Source organism: Rutidosis leptorrhynchoides, chromosome 3, assembly GCF_046630445.1.
Source record: "Rutidosis leptorrhynchoides isolate AG116_Rl617_1_P2 chromosome 3, CSIRO_AGI_Rlap_v1, whole genome shotgun sequence".
NCBI lineage: Eukaryota > Viridiplantae > Streptophyta > Magnoliopsida > Asterales > Asteraceae > Rutidosis > Rutidosis leptorrhynchoides.
Window position 1 is genome coordinate 410,698,160 of NC_092335.1, and position 18,497 is coordinate 410,716,656.

Consider the following 18,497-nt stretch of genomic DNA (forward strand, 5'->3'; position numbering starts at 1 on the left):
TCTCGAGGCCTTTCAAGATATCCCTGTTGGTCACTTCAACCTGTCCGTTCCCTTGTAGGTGGTAAACGGAGGTGAAGGTTTGCTTTATCTGTAGTTTCTCACAAAACCCTGGGAAGATGCCTTCGGTGAATTATTTCCCATTGTTCGAAACGATCTCTTAGGGTATCCCGAACCAACATATGATATGCTCCCAGACAAACTTTTCTATATGTTTCCCAGTCAAGGTGCTCAGTGGTTTTGCTTCCGCTCACTTTGTGAAGTAGTCTATTACGACTACCAACCATTTATAGCCTCCTGGTGCTTCAGTGAGCGGACCTACTATATCTATGCCCCATTTTGAGAAAGGCCATGCTGAAAGCACCGATATCAACTCTTGCTTTGGCTGCTTTTGAACTTTAGCATGGATTTGACATGGCTCACAGGTTCTTAAGAGTGTGACCGTATCTTCGAGCATGGTTGGCCAATAGTACCCCATCCTTAGTATTTTTGCCACGATTGACCTTGGTCCGGAATGACGCCCACATATACCTTCATGCATTTCTCTTATGATCATCGAAGCTTGATTTGGTCCGACACATCGGAGCCAATGGGTAAGGGAAGATTTTCTATACAGGTCTCCGTTCATTATTTTGTATGACGGTGCTTTGATCCGGACCTTTCGTGCTTCCTTCTTGTCTTCGGATTGGATTCCGAGTTCCAAGTATTCCTTTAGTGGCTTCATCCATGTGTTTTCTTCTTCTGTGATTAAGTCATGAACCTCCTGTACTTCAATGGACCTTTTTTCTAACACTTCGACCAATGCTTCTTTTGCTAAGTGTGCGAAGGTGATGGAGGTTAGCTTGCTCAAAGCATCTGCTTTCGTGTTCTGACTTCTTCTCACATGTTCGATGGTGAAGCTTCTGAAGCTTTCCACTAATTCCCTGACCTTTGACAAGTAGAGTTGTATGGTGGGTTGTCTTGCTTCGAATGAAATGTCCCGTTCATATTGATTATAAACGTTCCATATTAATTGATTTCGTCGCGAGGTTTTGACCTCTATATGAGACATTTTTCAAAGACTGCATTCATTTTTAAAACAACCATAACCTTTATTTTATAAATAAAGGTTTAAAAAGCATTATGTAGATTATCAAATAATGATAATCTAAAATATTCCATTTACACATGACCATTACATAATGGTTTACAATAAAAATATGTTACATCGAATTAAGTTTCTTGAATGCAGTTTTTACACAATATCATACAAGCATGGACTCCAAATCTTGTCCTTATTTTAATATGCAATAGCGGAAGCTCTTAATAATCACCTGAGAATAAACATGCTTTAAACGTCAACAAAAATGTTGGTGAGTTATAGGTTTAATCTATATATATCAAATTAATAGACCACAAGATTTCATATTTCCATTTCTCATAAACATACGTCCCATACATAGAGACAAAAATCATTCATATGGTGAACACCTGGTAACCGACCTTAACAAGATGCATATAGAATATTCCCATCATTCCGGGACTCCCTTCGAACATGATAAATTCGAAGTACTAAAGCATCTGGTACTTTGGATGGGGCTTGTTGGGCCCAATAGATCTATCTTTAGGATTCGCGTCAATTAGGGTGTCTGTTCCCTAATTCTTAGATTACCAGACTAAAAGGGGCATATTCGGTTTAATAATTCATCCATAGAATGTAGTTTCATGTACTTGTGTCTATTTTGTAAAACATTTATAAAACTGCATGTATTCTCATCCCAAAAATATTAGATTTTAAAAGTGGGACTATAACTCACTTTAACCGATTATCAATTCGTCGAGAATTAGACTTGGTCACGGGTTTATTTACGAACCTATAACAAATATATACATATATATCAAAGTATGATCGAAATATATTCGCAACATTTTCTTTATTACGTGTTGATGATTTAAGTTGTCCAGTTAGTAGTCCACAATTAATTGTACATGAATAATTTAATATATATATCTTGAATCAATCCACAAACCAGTGTATACATATCTCAGTATTGATCACGACTCAAACTATATATATATATTGGAATCAACCTCAACCCTGTATAGCTAACTCCATCATTTGCATATAGAGTGCCTATGGTTGTTCCAAAACATATATATAGATGGGTCGATATGATATGTCGAAACATTGTATACGTGTCTATGGTATCTCAAGATTACATAATATACAATATAAGTTGATTAAGTTATGGTTGGAATAGATTTGTTACAATTTTTCACGTAGCTAAAATGAGTAATTTTTACCAATTTTGTTTTACCCGTCATTTCTTCGTTTCAAATCCGTTTTGAGTGATTCAAGTTGCTATGGTTTCATAATGAACTAAAATTTATGAAAATAAACATAATAAGTATAGTTTTATAGTCGTAAATACAGGTTACAAGTCATATTTGAAAGAGGTAGTCATTTCCGTCGAAAGAACGACATCTTGATGACTATTTTGAAAAACATACTTTCACTTTGAGTTTAACCATGATTTTTGGATATAGTTTCATGTTCATAAGAAAAATAATTTCTCCAGAAGTATAGCTTTTAAATCAAAGTTTTTCATAGCTTTTAATTATCCAAACCAAAACAGCCCCCGGTGTTACTACGACGGCGTATGTCCGGTTTCACGGTGTTCATCGTGTTTCCAAGTTTTAAATCATTAAGTTAGCATATCATATAGATATAGAACATGTGTTTAGTTGATTTTAAAAGTTGAGTTAGAAGGATTAACTTTGTTTGCGAACAAGTTTAGAATTAACTAAACTATGTTCTAGTGATTACAAGTTATAATCTTCGAATAAGATAGTTTTATATATATGAATCGAATGATATTATGAACATCATTACTACCTTAATTTTAGTAGTTAAACCTACTGGAAATGAGAAAAATGGATCTAGCTTCAAAGGATCCTTGGATGGCTTGAAAGTTCTTGAAGCAGAATCATGACACGAAAACTAATTCAAGTAAGATTTCTACTCGAAATAAGATTGTTATAGTTATATAAATTTAATCAAAGTTTGAATATGAGTAATACCTTGAATTAGAAAGATAACCTACTGTAAGTAACAAAGGTTTCTTGATCTTGTATGATTACTTGGAATGGATTTGCAAGATTGGAAGTAAGCTAGCAAACTTGAAAGTATTCTTGGTGTGTTCTTCAGTTGTTGTTTTGTAAGTTGTTTTAAGTATGGATTTATGAGCTAGATTGAGCTAGTTTTTGATGAGGATGATGAAGAACACTTAGAACAATGAGAGAGAGTAATTTGATGCATAAAAATTGAAAAATGAAAGTGTTATGAAGAGTCTCCAAAAACGTGATTTAGGAGTCAATCATATAGCCACCATTAGTTTGTAATTTTGTGTAATCATTCATACTGTTTGCCAAATGATGGTTCCCACATGGTTAGGTAACTCACATGGGCTGTTAAGGAGCAGATTTTTATGTGTATATACCAATAGTAAATACATCTAGAAGCTATGTATTGTACGAGTACGTATACGGGTGCATACGATTAGAATTGTTGATGAAACTGAATGAGAATGTAATTGTAAGTATTTTTGTTAACTGGAAGTACTTTGATATGTGTCTTGAAGTCTTAAAAAAGTGTTCAAATACATTTAAATACATTACATGTATATACATTTTAATGAAGTCGTTTAGTCATCGATAGTCGTTACATATAAGTGTTGTTTTGAAACCTTTAAGTTAACGATCTCATTTAATGTTGTTAATCCATTGTTTATTATATCTAATGAGATGTTAAATTATTATATTATCATGCTAACATGATGTATGAATATATCTTAATATGATATATATACATTAAAATGTCGTTACAACGATAATCGTTACGTATATGTCTCGTTTCGAAATCCTTGAGTTAGTAGTCTTGTTTTTACTTATGTAGTTCATTGTTAACACACTTAATGATATATTTAATTATCATTTTATCATTTTAAAAATAGTGTAACAATATCTTAATATGTTTCATATATATTTAATAAGACGTTGTTATAACGATAATCGTTATATATATCATTTCGAGTTTCTTACGTCAATAGTCTCATTTTTATGTATACACTCATTGTTAATATACTTAATGAGATACTTGATTATCATTTTATCATGTTAAACATATATATATATATATATATATATATATATATATATATATATATATATATATATATATATATATATATATATATATATATATATATATATATATATATATATATATATATATATATATATATATATCCAAATATATATCAACATGTCATATACAAATTATAACGTTCGTGAATCATCGGTCAAACTGGGTGGTCAAACGTCTATATAATTCCTGTTTCAATTAACCAAGTCTTAACAAGTTTGATTGCTTAACATGTTGAAAACATTTAATCATGCAAATATAGTTTTCATTTAATATATAATCATGGAAAAGTTCGGAAAAGTTCGGGTCACTACATCGAAGACACCTAGAACCTGGTTGGCAATGAGTTGGGAATCCACAAAGGCTTGCAAATGCTCAATTTTCATTTCTTTGGCTATCCTAAGTCCGGCGAGCAGAGCTTCATATTCTGCTTCGTTGTTGGTCGTGTTGAATTCGAAGCGTAGCGCGTATGTGAACTCTTGTCCCTCTGGGTTAATTAACATAAGCCCTGCCCCTGAGCCGTCAGAGCTAGTAGCTCCGTCAGTGAACAATTTCCATTCCTCCGTTTCGACAGACGGAGTGATAATTTGTGCGAAGGTGGAGTCACTCTCTTCGTTTGTCTCTGTCATTTCTGCCATGAAGTCTGCTAGCACTTGGGCCTTGATTGAATGACGGGCTTGGAAATCTATGTCATGTTCTCCTAGTTCTATGGCCCATTCGACCCAACTTTTCTGACTTCATAAGTACCTGCCTGATTTGCTTATTAGTTAACACAATGACAGGATGAGCTTGAAAGTACCTTCGTAGTTTCCTGGCAGTGTGAACTAAGGCGAGTGTGAGCTTTTATAGCTCTGGGTAGTTAACTTCCGCACCTTGTAGAACCCGACTTACGAAGTATATGTGGACATGTACCCTTTCTCGTTCTGCTACAAGTACCGCGCTGATGCATTCTTTGGAGGTTGGTAGGTAGAGATAGAGTGTTTCCCCTACCTTCGGAGACGTGAGGGTTGGCAGATTAGCTATGTGTGCCTTCATATCTGCAAAAGCTTGTTCCGCTTCTTCTGTCCATACTATCTTTTTCGCTCCTAAACATCCTTTTAAAACTTTAAGGAAAGGTAACTGCTTCTCAGCACCCCTGGAAAGAAAACGGCTCAATGACGCTAGCTTCCCATTTAAGCTCTGCATTTCTTTGACCGTGGTTAGAGTTTTGAGTTGCTGTAGCTTGTCCACTTTCTATGAGTTTGCTAAGATTCCTTTCTTTGTGATGTAGTACCCCAGGAACCTTCCTTCTTCTACCCCGAACGAGCACTTCTTAAGATTAAGCTTCATGTTGACTGTCCTTAGGGTGTCGAAGGTTTCTTAAATTTCTTTCAATAAAGTGCTTTCCTCGACGCTTTTGATTACCATATCGTCGACATAGGATTCTAGGTTTCTTCCAAGCTGCTTACGGAACACTTTGTCTACCAGCCTTTGGTATGTAGCTCCGGCATTTTTTAGTCCGAAGGGCATCTTCTTATAGCGATAGATCCCCTTGCTTATGAAGAATGATGTATTTTCTTCGTCCTCTTTGGCCATTTGAATCTGATGGTAACCTTTGTAAGCATCAAGAAAACACTTATATTTGTATCCGGTTAGGGATTCCACCTTCCAATCAATTTCTGGCAGAGGGTAGTAATCCTTCGGGCAAGCTTTGTTGATATTCGTAAAATCAACACACATTCTCCAGCCTCCGTCTGACTTTTTTACCATGACAGGATTCGCAACCTAAGTAGGGTATTTTGCTTCTCGGATTATACCATCTTGGAGTAATTCCTCTACCTCTTTACAAGCAGCTTCATCCCTTTCATTAACGAGGTTTCTTTTCTTCTGATGTATTGGCTCTAGGTGCTTGTATTCATTAAGCTTATGCTCTGTAGAGAACATTGTTCCATCGATACTGAGTGTTCGAGGGATGCCAGTCATATCTCTGTATTCTCAAGTGACATTATCGATGTTGGCCTGTAGCAACTTACGAAGCCTCCTCTTCATTTTCGTAGGTAGGGAACCTCCGATAGTTACTTGTTGCTCGGGGAATAGAGGGTTGATGGAGATTTTCTATTCACTCGAATCTTCCTCTCTAGTTTCGAGGATACATTCCTATGGCCTTTCCTCCGTTTTCCTAATATCCATGATCACCTTCTCCCGATCACAAGTTGATGCTAGGGTACCGATCCCTTCGGGTGTGTAGAACTTTACCAGTTGATGTACAGTAGATACAATTATTCCCATTTTCATCATAGCCACTCTTCCTAGCAAAATGTTATGCTACAAGGTGGATCGCACTACTACGAAGTCAAGTGTTTCAGTCCTGGATAACGGAGGCTCTCCGATGGTGAAATCAAGGTCTATCTCTCTGATAGGCCAACATCTTTCTCTGGAGAATCCGACTAGAGGTACCCTTGGTGGACTTAGGCGAGCTTTGATGGAAGGGCTAAGTTGATCGAAGCAATGTTCGTACATGATGTCACATGCACTCCCGCTATCTAAGTAAACTCGGTGCACGTATCAAAGATTCGACCATTGACTGTGACAGGCTTATCAGAGGGAGTGATGGTATCGAGTGCTGGGAAAGAGATCTCTTCCCAATCTATCACCCTAATTTTTCTCTCCCTTTTGTAGGTTCTTAGCTTCTCGACGGCGAAGCATTCTGTGACCGTCAATATGGCATTGTCTGTGTTTGGCCTTTTTTCTTCGGGCTTGTCCTCTTGATTTGATACCTTCAGGTTGTGTATGCCTTTTGCTAGATGTGACAATTTCCCAGATCTAACGACCTCCTCTATGGCTTGCCTCAGCTGTATGCAGTCGTCTGTCTCGTGCCCGAAATCATTGTGGAAGTCACAAAATTGCTCGTATCCCTCAGCTTCCCTTTGTTGTTCAGCTTTGGTGGAGCTTTAAAAGCTTGGGCAGCCCTTTCGGAGCGAGAATTTCCTTAGGTGACTTTATCAAAGTCCCGAGGATACCGGAGGTTTTTTCTCTCCTGTAGGTGGAGAATCTGTTCCGCTCGTTCTTTCTTCCAGATTTATCTTCGTGGTGACTTACTTTTTCCTTTTGTTTGAAGCTCTGCGATTCTTCGTATACGAAGCTGTTGGCGGTGTCTTTCGCGTCTAACCAAACATACGCCTTGTCTAGCAAAGCTTCGTAAGTGTCTGGGAGATCTCGGCTAAGATGCTCCACTAGCGCTCGGGTCCTACAGCCGTACAGGAGTCCCGAGATTCTTTGTGACTCCGAGAGTCCTGGGATCTGTTGGGTCTCATCCGTATACCGGCCAAGAGAAGCTCTCGAAGCTTCGTTATCTTTTTGCTTGATGCTGTGGGCAGCGACATGATTCTTCTTGTGTTTCTTTTGCTGACTGAATTTTGACCAAAAAAATCGTTTAAGATCCTCAAAACTCGAGATGGAATCCTTTGCCAAAGAGTCAAACCAGATCCTTGCATCGCTTATAAGCACACATGAGAATGCATGGCAGGCTACGGCCATGTCCCATCTCGACATTTGAGCTGCACCTTCGAAGATATTTATAAAATCGTCTGGGTCATCCTTTCCCTCATAGTATCCCAGGTGGGAAGGTATCTTCATCCCGATGGGTAGCGGGTGGTTTTGTATCGAAGATATGAAGGGAGTCTTCTGGCTCTTTCAGGACTAGGACTGGTCTGCGCATCCGCTAGCGTTTACATTAGCTTCGTGGTGAAGGTTGTTTACTGCAGGGATACCTCCGGCATACACATTCTGATAGGGTAAGCCAACCCACTGATTCCATCTGTTCCATACTTGTGACCCCGCAGGCAACGAAGCGTTTTGATGATTTATCATAGGGATTATCCCCGTGGCTGGTAAGACAGCGCTGGTGTTCGGCATGTTCTGTGAAACAACGGGGAAGGGACTCCCGAAGGCATACTGCTGTGTAATCGGTCCTCCGGAGTTGCTCAACGGGATGCTGGTAGTAATCATTGAATGAACCGGCTGAGAGAGCACCGGCTGAGGAATGATATTTGGAGGGATTGATGGTTGTGATATTGGGGGCTGGCTGGTAAGTGGGAGACTTCTCGTTGGCCTCGCCTCCATTTCCATTTCTTCGTCGACATCCTCGCTGTCGTACGTGAGGATTCGTCGACTGTGCGGATGCCCCTCTTCTCGTAACTTTTTTATGACGGCGCGTATGTTATCATAGTTATTGAGTATGAAGGTTTTGTCGATTAATGGTGGTGGTTCAGAATCACTCCGATCTGCGGTTATTGGCATAGCAGGAGTGATAGGCGTTCGTGTCCCAGTTTTGTCTTGGTTTACCTCAGATGGTAATGATAAACCGGGTGGTGGGTGATCAGGATCTGCCATGATCTTGTGTTTTTTCTCAAACAAAGTGAATATTGATGTGGAGTTCCACGGATGGCGCCAACTGTTTGTACAATTCTTGGCAACCCTTGTTAAGGGAACAAGGATATTGAGATCTGATCACTAAGCGGATGATATTATAAGGTATGATAATGAATGTATGCTTGTTGGCGATTCCCTGAAGGTAGTATGAAGGTATCGAATTTTACGCCACCAAGAACGAAGGTAACTCATAGAGAGTATTATGTGTGAGTAATTGTGACTTAGAGTGAATGCCAACTCCAGAGATCATGTTCTCCTTTTATAGGGTTAGGCAATAGCTCTATCACCAGCTTTCTAGGTGGGATCAGTCTCCAAGGCGATCTCTGATGAGAGAAATGGGACTTTCCCTTCGGCCGACTGCAATTCCTGCTGGTTCAAGAAAGTTATCCTGCAACGTTCCTCTTTTGTCATTTGGATGCTAGTGGAAGCGAGTTTGGTCAACCCGCTTACTTCTCTCCTTCAGTCTAGGCAATCTTGTGACTTTAGGATGAGTCTTTGTCCATTGGTAACCGTGATACCTTCGTCACCACGTTCCTTCGTTACCATTGCTTCGTATAACGGATGTGGTTTCTTACCAATTCTGAATATTAGGATTATACTTTGGGAGCATTCTTCTTTTATCATTTGGGAGCCATTATTTGAGTTTGAGGATATCCCGCTCATGGTTTGTACTACTTGACATATGTGTTCTTGTGATCCAATCTCATGTCATCTACCCTCGTTAAGCGCGATATCTCCGTTAGCTTATCTTCGTTTATTATCTTGACGGGGAGATACACTATCACAACCAATTAACATCTGTGAATTTGTTGTGTTCGTGCTCTGCTCATTGATATGCAAATTGTTAGCCTGCACATTTTAGATAGTTAATTTAGTGGTGCCCAATAATATTGGGTGAATGCTTACTAAATTAGTTTGAATAATGTTTGATTTATTTCAAGTTAAGGTATTTGGTGCATTGTAGATACGTTCTGTATTGGCTACATATTAATATAACAAGTGTTTACGCTTGAAAAATCACAGCATTGTAAAATGTTGATGGGCCGAAATATGAACATGTATACTTAACCCCTAAAATTTCAACTTTATGCATAATCAACACTAAAATTTCAGTTCAATAACTTTTTGAGCCAACCCCTAAAATTTTGGTTCTAACACTAAAATTTCAGTTCAATAACTTGTTGTTCATGCCTACATTAACTAAAAAATTCACAAAAATTTTAGCATAACCGGGACACCTACTTTATTATGTTCATTGTTTGTACACTTTCCGGTGAATTCTTGTTGAAGAGATGATACCGATTAGCTCTAAACAAAAGTGTGAATGAGAAAGGTAAATGAGAGTGGATTATACTCTTGTTGGCGATTCCCCGAAGGTAACAAGAGGACTTGCTTTACGCCACCAAGGTATTTTAGGAAATTTGTGATGTGTGTGTTCTTGTTGGCGTTTCCCCGAAGGTAGTACGAAGGTATCATACTTTACGCCACCAAGATACGAAGGTACAACATAGAGAGTTATATGTGATTGAGTATGGAGTGAGAGTGATGCATAGTATGAGAGCCCCTTCTTTAGAGCTTATACTTGCTTATTTATAGGACGGAAAGGCTCCTTTTGGGTTTAACATGTTCCCGAGGTAGTCTTGAAAGTATTAGTGGACTTCCCAAATTGCATACTTACTTTAAGAAAGTAAAGCTGTTCCTTTCTCTGTATATCATATTCCTAACGCTCTGAAACATCAGTTCCCAAGGCTCTAAAAAATGTGCTCTGTAAAAATGCTTTGTAAAGAGAGCATTGACATTCTAAAAATGTCTATTATGCTTTTGGAAAGCAATAATGTTTCTTTCCTCCTATAGCATATTTCAAGGAAGTCTTGGAAGCATTAGTAGACTTTCTCTTTCTATCTACTGAGCTAGGGAAAGTAAGGTTGTTCCTTTCTTTGGTATTTTGGTAAACAAAGATATGGCTCAAAGCTAGGGGAGATCGCTTTGTGGAGAATTATCTCCGAAGAGGTATCTTCGTGTGTGGCCCAAAGCTTCGTACCTGCTTCGTGGAGCATTATCTCCAAAGAGGATTCTTCGTGTGTGGCCCAAAGCTTCTACCTGCTTCGTGGAGCATTATATTCTATGAAGTATCTTCAAGCGTAGGTCGAAGATGGGGTGCACTATCATTCATGAAAAGGAAAACGATTCACTAAATAAGCTAAACTCACGTCTCGATTTATTAGCCACACTTTTACTCGGGGAGATGTCAACATAATCAGAATACCATTTATTCACACCTCTAGACTCGCTTGTCAGTGCCATGAACAAAATTAAACTCTGAAACATATCATCAAAATATTGAATCATTATGTAGCACATCAATTAAAGTAATAGTCAACAAACGGATGCAAAGGTTATTAGATTAACATAAAGGACTTCAACACACTCTATTGGGTCATATGCTTAACATTAAAATAAATGTTAAATTAACTAACTGGCCTTTTTTCTAGCCATATTCCAAATCCTTTAACGCATATTCTGAACCTCGGTACTCCTCTCTTAAGGATTTCTTATCCGTTTTGCCTAATAACTCATCAATTTACTCCCGGAGTTTAGGAGATCAGCTTAATCGAAAGCTTACATGAAAACCTGTGACTTTCAGTTATATTTAAAGCAGTATTTTTCAGAACAGATATAAAGGCTCATATCTCGAATACGAATACATGATTAGGGAGAAAAGATCTGAAATCCGCCATGGCTGCAAACACACACGTTTGTACAGATTCCATGCCATCCGGGTGTTGCCTTTCCAAGATAATAGAACCGATCATCGCAGCCTTTGTTAACTTGGGATTTCCTGCAAGAGTTATCGATGTTTACATATATAAAAAGAATAAAAGGAGATAAGTTGATGTCAGTACCTTGTTAACAGATTAAGAAACGAATCACGGACCAAATTTTAAGGACTTTCAAACTCGCATTACTTCGACATGAAGAAGCTCATACATACCATGACACAAATACTAGTTTACATCAAACTCGTTATACAAATCATGATTAGTATTGTCCCAAACATATGTATTATTTATCCAGACTTGCGACTGTATCCTGAAGGTACGATTAGTAAGGTGTATGATCCAAAAAACGCAAAGGTAATTGTCCATTCGAAAACGAGCCTAATCATAATTATATAAACGATACCGACAATCTCATACTTGAAGCCCGATTTGCTGAAAACGAAGTGCGGGATGCACTCCTTGACTGCGACAGCTCTAAAGCTCCTGGTCCAGATGGCTTCAATATGAAATTTTTCAAAAAATATTGGTGGTTGATAAAAGAGGATCTCATTAAAGCTCTCGACTGGTTTTGGACCAATTCCGAAATCTCTAAGGGCTGCAATGCTTCCTTCTTCACACTAATCCCAAAAAATCCAATCCTATCGGTTTTAACGAATATCGTCCTATCTGCCTAATCGGAAGCTACTACAAAATACTCACAAAAATCTTGTCCAATAGACTTTCAAAAGTTATCCACAAAATTATTGGAATAGATCAGACCGCCTTCCTCAAAGGTAGATATATCCTTGACAATGTCCTTATAGCAAACGAACTAATTGATGAACTAAAAAGAAAAAAACAAAAGGGTCTCATATTCAAAGTGGATTTCGAAAAGGCATTCGATTGCATCGAGTGGGATTTCCTTTTTGATACCATGAAAAGTATGGGATTCGGCCCCAAATGGATCAGTTTCATCCACGCATGCCTCTCCTCCTCTTCAATTTCCATCCTCATCAATGGTTCCCCGACCACGGAGTTCTCCCCTGGTAGAGGCATCCGCCAAGGTGACCCAATATCACCTTTCCTATTCATAATCGCGGCGGAAGGCCTCAACATTCTCGCCAAACGGGCCATTGCAAATGACCAATTTCGTGGTATTTGTGTCGGTCATGACAAGATTGTAGTATCTCATCTCCAATATGCGGATGATACAATCTTCTTTGGCGAATGGAGCAAACGTAATGCGAAAAACATATCTAAACTATTAAAATGCTTCGAAAACATATCTGGCCTAAAAGTAAATCTCAAAAAAAGCAATCTTTACGGGATTGGTGTGTCAAAAAACGACGTCGAGGAGATGGCCAAATATATCGATTGCTCGGCCGGATCAACACCCTTCACATACATTGGACTTCCGATTGGGGTCCCTTCCAATCGGGCTTCATCTTGGCAACCGATTATTGATAAGTTCGACAAACGTCTTTCCGACTGGAAAGCCAAGTCCATGTCATAAGGCGGCCGCCTCACCTTAATTAAATCCGTCTTATCCAGTATACCTTTATACTACTTTTCCTTATTCCATGCACCCGTAAAAATAATCAACGTACTTGAATCAAAAAGAAGAAAATTTTTTTGGGGAGGTTCGGACACAGAAAATAAAATAAACTGGATTAAATGGGAACACATCCTCTTACCTTACGACAAAGGCGGGTTGAACATCGGGTCTCTTTTCTGCAAAAATATTTCCCTACTATGTAAATGGTGGTGGCGATTTTATAATGAAAAAAACGCACTGTGGACCAAAGTCATATCGAGCATTTACGGGGAGGGAGGGGGGGTTAATACTAATGTCTTCTCTAGAAATGTTTCAGGTACCACAATATGGAATGAAATCATCAAGGCCGGAAAAATTGCTGACAATCTTGGAGCTAATTTCACCACCTCAATAACAAAAAGAATAGGGAATGGCAACAACACTAAATTTTGGCTGGAAAAATGGTTCGGAACAGAAGCTCTTAGCAACCAATTCAGAAGACTCTACATGCTTGAATCAAATAAAAATGCATTAGTATCGGAACGCATTTCTTCCACCAATTCGCTCACTTTCGGAACTTGGAATTGGTCTCGTGAACCATACGGACGAACACTTAATGAACTATCGGAACTAAACAACCTGCTTTCTTCCATTAACCTTTCTGAAAAACCCGATACTTGGATATGGAACTTAGATAATTCCGGATTCTTCACTACAAAATCCCTCTCAACCATTTTAGACAACCTCAAACTCGAAATACCTTCCAACACCTTCAATACGCCCAGAAACAAACTCATACCACAAAAGATTAACATCTTCATTTGGAGGATCTTACTTGGTTGAATCCCAACTAGAGTAGAATTAGATAAGCGAAGCATTGATCTCGATACCGTTCTTTGCCCACTATGTAACTCACATGTCGAAACCATAGAACATATTCTACTCCAATGCACTTCAACCCAAACGATCTGGAACGCAATCTTATCTTGGTGGAATCTTTCCACAAACTCGCTTTCCAACCTCCAAGACATTACTTCAGCGGATCAAACATTCACCACATCATCCTCTGGTAAATACATTTGGCAAGCAACAAAATGGACCACAATTTACATATTATGGAAATACCGAAATGCCAAAGTATTTAGTAAGAAAGATTGGTGTCCTGCCACTATACTTTCCGAGATCCAAACACAATCATTTTCATGGATATCTAAAAGATCAAAGAAATCAACAATCGAATGGCATCAGTGGCTCATCAATCCCTCGTTCTACACATCCTTGAACACTCATAGCACGGGCATCGGCTAATTGGATACAAAGCTCTCGTACGGTCTCGAAACCGGTCATGAAGTCATGTCGTAGATCACACTATTCACTTGGTTAAATGGGCTGTAGTGGTCAACTTTGTCATCGCATCAGCGGTACTGTCTGGCCGCTCCAGCTCAGCTCGAATTCACTCAAGTGCCGCGGGGTTTAGTGTCTCATCGTTCATGTTTTTATGATTCGAGGTTCATTTTTTTCTTTTTTATCCATATTTATGACACATCATAATGTATAGTTTATAGGGCTTTGTAAATATTCCATTTATCAATGAAAGTTTTACTTGCTTTTCAAAAAAAAAAAAAAAAAAAAAGGTGTATGATCTTATTATTTGAAAACACTTTTATAAATGACAGTTCAACATATATGCACCCGGGATTTTTTTATAAGATATAACTTTTGGAAGGAACAAAATAACTCAAATTGTATGAAATAATGAAGAAAATTACAAAGAAATTACCAGCAAAGAATCTTCGACAGACTCGATTGACATAGTTCTCGACTTCAAACTTGTTCTAAATATCGGAACCTGTTGTTAAATCTTGAACCAATTAGATATGTTCAAGTCAATAATGACTTTATTAATGCTAAAATTATAAATAAACTAGCTTATAACCCGCGAATTCGGAGGGTTATAAAATAAAAGTTAACTTATAGATGTTAGTTACATGTTGAACCCATGATTTGACTACCAAAACCTTTTCTGTGTGTATTTCTTTCAAGCATCTAAAAAGGGGTAAAAGGGTAACTAACTAATCTTTTGGTTAGCTCGATTAATGTCACATATAAAAGAAGAGATATCAAAGGATGTTAAAACTTGAATCTTATGAAAATGTAACTTATTATAGGCTAAAAGTTGATTTCCATTTTCATTCCTTATTTCATTCTTGCACGAAAAATAGTAAAAAAAAAAAATAATAATAATAATAATAAAAAAGGAAAGCATACAAGAGAACGTATAAATTAAAGATAAAGATGAGATATACTACAGACCAGTGGTTTCTATTAGGATACATCAAACATTCAATCATTTACTTGCAAAATCAAAAAGTAACCATGTTTAACAACACAAAACGATAAAACAATGATGCACTCGATACCCATTTTCAACTGGTGTTCCTTATTATGATCTGTCATTGCTTCTTTGACCCATTTAGTATCTATCTTCTATAACGTCATGACTTGATGCGCCGTTTATTATAACCCAAGAAAGCTTGTCTCAACATTTGACATCCATATCGGTAATGAGCGAGTGAAAAACATATTTTTCGTATCACTTCTCGTTTCTATTCGGCTCATTCTACAATCACTTCTGGTTGCCGCTAATAAAAATTAATATATTACTTAACAAAATATTGGTTTAAAATTTCATGTCAATTTAATATCTGTACAATGACAAGGCTCTATCAAACAATAAAGTCCCAATAAGGTCACTGATATTAGCGCATGTTTAGTAGAACTACTCAAACATTTGCAGAGTAACATGGACTACCAACATTTAAACCGAACTTATTAAAAATGCAGTGGAAATATTTAAATGCTTAATTGGCATGTATTTTACTAATTAACTATGCTAACGAAGGGTTGTGTTCGAATAGTCAAGAGGACATATTTGGAGAGTAAATTGGTGGTGCTATTATTTTTTTCCTGATTATATGCTCTCAAGTTCTGATACTAATGCAATCAAAATAAGTTTGAAATTTACACATTAGACCAAGAAAGTACATACCAACTGTGTTTCATTAATTAGATTTTGATCTCTTATTCAACACAAGTTGCAATGTAGTCATGATGTCCATTTGCTCAGCATGGGCCAGTGCAGATGCAGCTACCTCAACATGATGAATAACTTTCGGTCTGCAAAACTTAGACAATTTGAAATTTAAAAACAACAATATATCTTAAATGTTTATTCAAAAAAGTCAAAAGAACAACACATATCTTTATTACCCAAAAAATATTCGCTTTGGCCTGTCATCCTTAGAAATGCTAACAGTGACATGGCAATCCTAGTGCTACACATAAAAAAAATAGTTGCCATGATCGTACCTTCAAAAATATTTTTGGTAGGCAATTAAATGGGTACCTTCAAAAAAAATTAGGGTCATAGAATAGCTATTGTAAATATGAAACTAAAAGCTACTAATCATAGAAATATGAAACAAAATTAACGCGACTCAAGCCAATATACATCAAGATAGATCGAGATAGATGAAGGATAGGATTACAAAGATCACACATTACAACTACTAAAATACTAGTGGTGGATAAGCTGAACCAAACCCAACCCATATTAACCAGTTAACCTGAAAATAAAAATTACTCATTTCGACCCATTATCACATCCAAGTTATTGACAGCATAATGTGTTTTTACGTGCAATAAGTGCACCCAAAGCACCTAATATATGGTATCGTCTGTTAAAGTTTATTAGTGAATACAACCCAAAGCACCCGATGAAGGATAGGAATACGAAGAAACGGTGATATCAGCATTTTTGTAAATGCGATTCAAATTGTAAATGTAGGAAGCCTAGTAAAAAATACGTACTAAAGAGGGTAGTGTTACTTCATTATGATCAATCAACTCAGAAGATACATATGAAACCACAAATTGCGCCAAATCATTATTGTAAATATAAGTATGTTACCTTTTATCGTATTTGCAAACTGAATATGGTTACGATAGAGGTAATCTAGCATCTTGCACCATCAACCAATTTAAATAAGAGAAAGTGAAAAGAAATTAGAACTTTTGATCTTATATTCTATTAACTTAACACATTTATAGACAAGGAAAAGCAATTAAAACTTTTTTAAGTTATACCATACAAGTATACAACCAAAATTATTACAGTTGTACTTCGTGTAGAAAAAGAATACTTCAAAAGTGTACTCTTTCTTGTCACAAACACAATCATACTTTCAGATGTAATATCAAATATTTGTGTTGACGAAAGACCCTACTTTCAACATGTACCTACACATTTTAATCGAAATGCAAGATAAGTACCAAATTAATCATCGCCGGTTGGCCTGAAACAATTATCGAGATTTCGAGATTGCAAAATTTAGTGTAGGAAGTACAACTCTTATATCCTTTGATATGTCATCTTCTTGAAGCATAATTTATCCGTTGCTCTGAATACCATTTCTGTAAATTTGTGACTCCTACAAGTTAAACAAAAACCAGTAATTGTATATTATGACATCACACGATTTTAAAGTCAGCAAGGTTTGTTTCTTACCTCCGAGGGATTATGTTTGAGAAGAACGAAACACCCAAACATAGAAGAGGGAGTTGAGATATCAAAGAAATCATGCTGAATAAAAAGATCAAACCTTTAATTTAAATATATAATCATGATATTTAGTAGAAATTGAAAGAGTGTAATAATCATCACCATACACCTAAAGTGAATGCCTTTTGTGAAACAGGAAGATATGAAACAAAGTGAACCAAACCCAAACCAAAGTGTTGATTTTGCATCATCACTCCACATTATTAAATCATTAACCATCTAGGTCGATCGAAATTATACCTGTATTCATCGTCACCATAAATTTCTTCTGAAACTCATAACACAATTAAGATAAGCAAGAAGTCAAGAAACCGTAAAATTGAAATCAAAAACGAAAAAAGATTGAATTTTTTTCTTCCTTAGAGATGGAACTGAATGGGAAGAAATTGATGTATACATATTACATGAACCCTAATTGTATTTGGATGAATGCTTCGACAATAAAGAACCCTAATTTGAAATTGATGTATATATATTACATGGGCCTTAACATTGTTAGCTCCATTTGTTATCTTTTACCTATTGATGCAACTTCTATTATGCTTCTTGAACAAACACAATTAGGAGCAGCATATAGAATTTGGTATAAATAAATTGAATTAAGCAAGAAAATAGTCTTCACTTCAAATTATGTAGTTTATACGCTTGATACTTGATGTAAACATATGTCAAACCTATTGATTTGAACTGATCAAACCCTCCAATTATTCATATTAACATAATTATTTGAAATACTAAAAAAATCCATTGAATTAGTGGAAAGTATAAATTCAAATTCAAGATTTATGTACATAATATTGACTATGGAATTGTATTTATATTATATCTAATCACAATCAGTTAACACAAGAATATATCGTGACTTACATATTATATTTTCGCATAGACGATTAGGCTTGAACCCTATTCAGACGATTATGAGTTTTGGAACCCTAATTCGTTGTTGGAGCATAATTCGTTGTTGAATAGGTTTGAGCTCTAATTTTTTCGTTA

The 18,497-nt window shown here is 36.8% G+C and overlaps 1 protein-coding gene across 1 annotated transcript; it reads right to left on the bottom strand.

Annotated features, from left to right (window-relative positions):
- Positions 1-247: 247 nt before the first annotated feature.
- Positions 248-5,365, bottom strand: LOC139901390 (uncharacterized). The gene is made up of 3 exons (XM_071884111.1): positions 5,093-5,365; positions 4,513-4,911; positions 248-925 (listed from the first exon to the last, which is right to left on the bottom strand). Exons 1-3 carry the CDS (start codon positions 5,363-5,365, stop codon positions 248-250), a joined length of 1,350 nt encoding a protein of 449 aa, XP_071740212.1.
- Between the last annotated feature and the right edge of the window lie 13,132 nt (positions 5,366-18,497).